General features: G+C 30.1%; 1 protein-coding gene across 1 annotated transcript; it reads left to right on the top strand.

The window, feature by feature from the left end:
* The first annotated feature begins 2,234 nt into the window (after positions 1–2,234).
* On the top strand, positions 2,235–5,178 carry LOC107931761 (probable protein phosphatase 2C 25). The gene is made up of 4 exons (XM_016863692.2): positions 2,235–2,835; positions 3,174–3,512; positions 3,609–3,788; positions 4,332–5,178. The coding sequence occupies exons 1-4, from the start codon at positions 2,368–2,370 to the stop codon at positions 4,494–4,496; spliced, it is 1,152 nt and encodes a 383-aa protein (XP_016719181.2). The 5' UTR covers positions 2,235–2,367; the 3' UTR covers positions 4,497–5,178.
* Positions 5,179–6,585: the final 1,407 nt, after the last annotated feature.

Here is a 6,585-nt window from a genome sequence, read left to right as displayed (position 1 = left end):
TATATATACATTTTCAATATATTTTAACATGTACTAAAATTAACGTATTTATTCGTATACATACGTATATTTTCATTATTTTTAAACTTTAATTTGTATATACATACTTTCTCTTATTTTTCAACACATATATATGTACTTACTTTCATATGTATTTTATTATTTTCATATTCCATAGTTTTATACACCCATATATATGTACATATTTTTATATATACATATTTATCGTTTCTTTTATATATTAAAATACTTTATACATTTTGCTAATTTATATATATACATATTTTAGTTTATGCCTATATATATATATATATCTTTTTATATTTAATTGTATTTGTTACTTATTTATTTCATTTTCGTTATTATTTTGAATGAATGTTTTAATTTATTTGTTTATATATATTGTTATTTTATATGATTGTAGGTATGATTTTTATTTATTTTTATATCGTTGCTATTGCTCGTATTATTTTTATTTTTTTATGTGTATTATGATTTTACCACGTATGACAACAATGTAATTTGTTTTCACATTTTTTACTACGATTTTCGTGTTATATTTTATTCGGTGTAACAAAATTTGTTTTAAAAAATATTTCGTGTTTAGATTCGAAAGGATCGTACTCTAACTTACTGGGTTTCGATTTTCATAATAAATCTAAATACACGAATCTTTTCAAACTCAAGTTTTTAAACGATCTTGGGAATTAAGAAAAGATCGTGCGCTAACTTACTGGGCCTGATTTATTTCTAAAACCAAGATAATAAAATATCTTTTAAATAAGCATTTTTCATCCGCGTATGGGGAATTTGAGACATTGTGTCCTAACTTACTGGATATGATTCTCTTTCTCGAATAATGTGAAATATTCCCTTTTCCTGAAAATTTTCAACGTTTTAATACAAGGATCGTGTTTTTAAAATTCTTCAAGGTTCTCAATTTTTGACATTAAGACATTAAGTAATCAACTAGGTACCAATTTTGGGCGTATCGAGGGTGCTAATCCTTCCTCGTGCGTAACCTACTCCCGAACCCGTTTTTTCTGAATTTCGTGGACCAGACTTGTTGTTTTAATAAAATCAAACCGTTTATTAAAAACCCCTCTTCGAGGTGATCCAATCGCACCTCATAAAAAAAGGAGGATTGGTGGCGACTCCCGTTTCTTTTTTTAAACCTAAGTCAACCCCATCTTTCATCAAAAAATGGTGTCAACAACATGCATCCCATGATAATGACTTATTGGTAATGGATTTACCACATCATCACTACCAAGCATAGGACCTCCACTGTATATATACCTTTCAAGACGATGAAAAAAGAATCGACCCTTAAATAGACATAACTATGTTTTAGCCCATAGCTTCCTTCCTACCTTTACATATCTCCATCGACTTTATGATTGCTGGGTGAATTGAGTCTTTACAACACCACTATATCCCTTGTTGATATCCTCATCAACAAGTCTTTGTACTTAAACCATGTTTTACTATCATATGTGCTTACAAAATCTAAAATAAATTGCTTTTGAAGTTGATTGCATGTGTACGTTGATAGTGATTTTTAATGAAAAATATTAATATTTCGAACTATTTGACTAAAACTTTTAAATCGATATAACGTATAACATTTTAAGTACATAAATTAAATCATTCAAATATCGGGAGAAGCCAAATAAGATAGGGGCCTTGAAATGACATAATTAAAGCGATATTTTCAATTTAAATTTTCCAAAAAAAATTATTAATTCAATTTAAACTCTTTTAAATAAAAAAATTTAGCGTTCGCAATTTGAAATTTTATAATTTTATTTTGATTTTGTCCTTCTTAAAACATAAATGTTGGTGACATAATTTGAAGTAATTTGATGCTTTGACATTAAAAATAAAAAAATCCTCATTTTAACTAAAATACAATCAATAAATAAAGAAAATGAAAAAAATTGTTCATAAACAATTTTTTTAATTAGAAAAATTAACTAATTTGATAAAATTTAAGATTAAAATTTACTGAATTTTAGTTTAAATTGGTAATAGGTAAGTGCAAAAGAAAGTAATTTCTCCACTGCCTTGTTCCCTAAGAAATCGGATCGTGAATGTCACGCACCACGAAGAGAATGGTGTTTGAATTATCTCCCAAACCCAATATTCAAATTTAGTCAAACCCTAAACTCCGGCAACAATGCCGTATCATCCTTCTTCTAACATATATATAGAGAGTAAAAAAGATGAAAAACATTCTCTTCTTAAAACACTCAAAAAAAATAAAAAATAAAAAAAGGAAAGATTCAAAATTCTGTTTAGTTTATTTGGAATATTTTCTCTCTAGCCAAACAGAAGGGAAAAGAAAAGAAAAAGGAAGGAGAAGAAATGTCATTGTCTCTAATAATTCCTAATTCTCCCATTTTCTCACCAAAAAAGGTTCCTTCAATATTCTGCAAATCGGACGGTTCTTCTTTCTCGTCTTCTCCTCGGACCAACGGTTCTCAACAACAACCACCGTCGTCTCCGTTGTCTCTTTCGTTATCATCTCCTAAATCGTCTCTCCCTATTTCTTCGACACCGCAATCTCCTTCTTCTCCGTTGTCGATTTGTGTACCGAAGAAACAGCTCTTGTTCGGAACAGATGTGGCGCCGGTGAAGAGGAAAAGGCCGGGGAGGATTGAGATACCGACTTCGATGGCGGTTCAGCTTGGATTTGCAGCGGAGACGCCTAGAGGTGAGGAAGAGGTGCAAGTGGAAGAGGAAGGATATTCTGTTTATTGTAAGAGAGGGAGAAGAGGGAAAATGGAAGACCGCTATTCAGCCGCCGTTGATCTTAACGGTGATCCTAAACAGGTAACCTTTTTTTTCTTCTAATTTTGTTCTTTGAATCAAAATTTACCGTATATTTTATATGTTTCTTAAGTGTATCGAAAATTCAAGGTCGTAACATGTAAAAATTGTTAAGAATTTTGTGTTAGGATCGAAATAAAGTCATTTTCCCGGATCATTTTATATATTTCTTAAATGCATAGAAAATTCAAGGTCATAACATGCAAACTTTGTTAGGATCGAAAAAAAATTATAAAAGTTTACGGGGTTGAAACCACAAATTTATGTTGTATTAGAAGGGCCTAAATTGAATTATCAATATTTTGAAAGGGGCCAAAATGGAATTTCTTCATTTTTAACAGGCTTTCTTTGGCGTTTACGATGGGCATGGAGATTCAAAGGCAGCTGAATTCGTGGCAAAGAATTTAGATAAGAAAGTAAAGGAGGAAGTATCAAAAACAGGTGAAGATGCCATTGATGATGCAATTAGAGATGCATATCTAATCACGGATATGGATTTTCTAAAGGAAGATGTGGGTGGTGGTACTTGCTGCGTCACGGCAATGATTCATAAAGGCGATCTTTTCGTATCAAATGCTGGCGATTGTCGTGCTGTTTTGAGCCGAAACGGTGTAGCGGAGGCTTTGACAAATGATCACCACCCTTCAAGGGAAGATGAGCGAGACAGAATTGAAGCTTTGGTAAATCTAATCATTCCTCTTTGTTCATCTTTAGCTCAAATTCAATTTTTTATTACATTTGTGATTAAATTTTGTTTTTTGATGTTTAATTCACAGGGTGGTTACGTTGATTGTTGCCATGGTGTTTGGAGAATTCAAGGTTCCCTTGCTGTATCAAGAGCCATTGGTGATAAACATCTTAAACAATGGGTGATTGCTGAACCAGAGACAAAAATGTTAAAAATTAAGCCTGAGTGTGAGTTTTTGATCCTGGCATCAGACGGTCTTTGGAACAAGGTAATTATAATCTAAACCTAAATTGTTCTTATGATTTTCTTTTGACCCCCACTGATGATCCATTTTTGAGCTATTATGTGTTGTTATTATGGATAGTAGAGGATTCCCAAATCCCATATTTTTGGAATATTTGACCGAGATTGTTTATATAACCTTCTTTTGAACCCCATTAATGATCCATTTTTGAGCTATATGTGTTGTTATTATGGATAGTAGAGGATATGCCCAAATCCCATGTTTTGGAATAATCTAATATATTAAATTGAAATTATTCATATAACCTTCTTTTGAACCCCATTGATGGTCTATTTTCAAGTTACCATGTGTTGTTATTAGGATAGTAGGGGATTCCCGAATCCCCTAAAACCATGAATTAAATAGGAAATTATATTTCTGATTTTAAGGGAAAAAAATTAAGGAAAATCTCACTAATTTAGGTCAATTAGTGATTCTTGTTTCCAGATCTTTTACAGATAACCATTTCTTTCTATTTTTTTCATTGTAATGTTGGATTGAACTTTGTTTTTTGGTTTGCCTCTTCAGGTTACTAATCAAGAAGCAGTCGATTTAGTTCGGCCTTTTTGCGTAGGTCTCGATAAGCCTAAACCATTTTCCGCTTGCAAGAAGCTTGCCGAATTATCATCATGGAGAGGTTCATTTGACGACATCAGCGTGATGGTAGTTCAGCTACAACATTTTCTCTTCTGACTCGTCTAAATTCAATAGCAACGGAATCGAAATTCCACTGTTATCGTGCTGGTAGATCTTTTAGAATATTGACACTTTCGAAAATTGCTTCATCCATTATCCTTACATAAAACAGGAACCGTTGGCAGCAATGTTGGTGGGCTTAACTAGTTTTGACGTCAACATTGCCGTGTATTTCTTGCAGATGCAGATCATTAGACACTCCCCTGGCATGGTCTAATTTTGGTTTCAGTCCCTTTATTTGTGAAAATTGATATTTAACCCTCTTTTAGTTTTAACATTATTTGATCGTCTACTTTTGTAAATCGTAATGTTAGTAGTAGTAATATCATTATTCTTCTTTTTTTCTTTGGACCTACTAATAATATTACAATACGAAAATTAAAGTGGAGGATCAAATCTCAAAATTAAGAATTAGTTGAAGGGCTAAAAGTGTAAATAAAGGTAGTGGAGCACTTGTAACAGCTATTCATGGTCAACCGTACAAGTTGACTTTTTGTTAGCTCTTTTTTTGGGTGGCCATCATTTTAGCTTTAAATTGTTCCGTAGTCAAATGGAATGTATGGGGTCACATATGGGCAGCTGGCTTTTTGTTCTTCAAGAATGAACGAATAATGATTTGTTATTCAATACTCTTTTTCTTTTAATTTAGTAAATTAATAATATGATGAGTTTTATGTGATTCATGTTGCCTTTTCTTTGTCTATTAAATATTTGTTATTAAGATTAATCGAGTTTTAGGTCAATTGGTTTGTTATCATAATAATTTGAAAGATAATAAGTTAATGTTCGGTATGCGTATCTGTCAATCTTGCCTGAATAATGGGGAAATTAATGGTCAAATTAGCTAATTAATATTTGTTGTATACCAATCTCATAGCTCAAATAATGGCGAGCTCTCTTCAAAATAACTCTTATCTTTTGGGTGGGTTTCAAAAGCCGAAGGTCTTTGCTATTAGAACTTTGGGTGATATTGACTTTTGGTCAAGTAAATTTGTATTGGATTTGGGTTTTAAAACTTTGATATTGATCTCAAGTTTCGAATTTTTAAATTTTAATGATTTGTGTTTGAAATTTAAATTATTTAAGTAGTTTTGGATTTAATTTTATTTTAAGCTTTAAGTTAAAAAATTTTAGTGAGCACTACAATGAGCAACCCAATTGATAACACAATTAAAGTAATCCATAATCACAATTCAAAGAAAATGATTTAAGTTCAATCTTTATACCATCTTTTTACATATAAATATCCATTGAGTTTGACCCTCTTTATAAGCAACCTTTTATGATTATATCGGATTTGAATTAGTTAAATAAACTTTTCAAAATTGGATTAGAATGATCAAGTATACCAGTGTTGTACTTTAAGGGTCGGTTTACTATTGAGATTAAAAAGTACCGTGACAAAACGATTTTAAAGATTTTGATAATATTTATTACTGTTATCTATAAGTACTTTTGGAAATAGCTAATGATGTTGTAAAGTAAAATGTTTAATAAGAGAATAAAAATATAATTTATTGAACAATATTACAATAATATTTTTGAATTTTTCTATGACCATATGAATTTATATATTACTTTTAAATTCTTTTAATATTACATATTTAAACATGAAAAAACAATTTATGTTTTTGTATACTTTTATAAAATTTTATGCAAATCGTTTTGATTTAAAATATTTTAATTAATCCATATATCACGATAAGAAAATTAGTATCATGTATAAGTACGAATTAATCTATGAATACCTTAAGTTGACATCACTGTTATGGTAACAATAAGAAATACGTGGATTCAAATATTATGATTTGAGTTTTAAGTGATTTAAAATTTCTGTAGGAAAAGTGGCAAAATTCGGGTCGGGTCATTTTACCCGAATCCTCCTATAGCAATTATTTATTTCCACGTCCTTTTCACTTCATGGTGATTTTCATTTTTTTTACATATTTAATTAAAAGTAATGAATAAATAAATAACTTTATTTTTATAAAACATTAAATAATTTAAATATTATAAAAATCTTAACTTTATTACTTTTTATAAAAATAGAAAAAATAAATTAGTAATTATTTAATTTAATAAAAGT

The sequence above is a fragment of the Gossypium hirsutum genome, chromosome D10 (assembly GCF_007990345.1).
Source record: "Gossypium hirsutum isolate 1008001.06 chromosome D10, Gossypium_hirsutum_v2.1, whole genome shotgun sequence".
NCBI classification, from domain to species: domain Eukaryota; kingdom Viridiplantae; phylum Streptophyta; class Magnoliopsida; order Malvales; family Malvaceae; genus Gossypium; species Gossypium hirsutum.
This window is presented reverse-complemented; position numbering and strand designations above follow the sequence as displayed.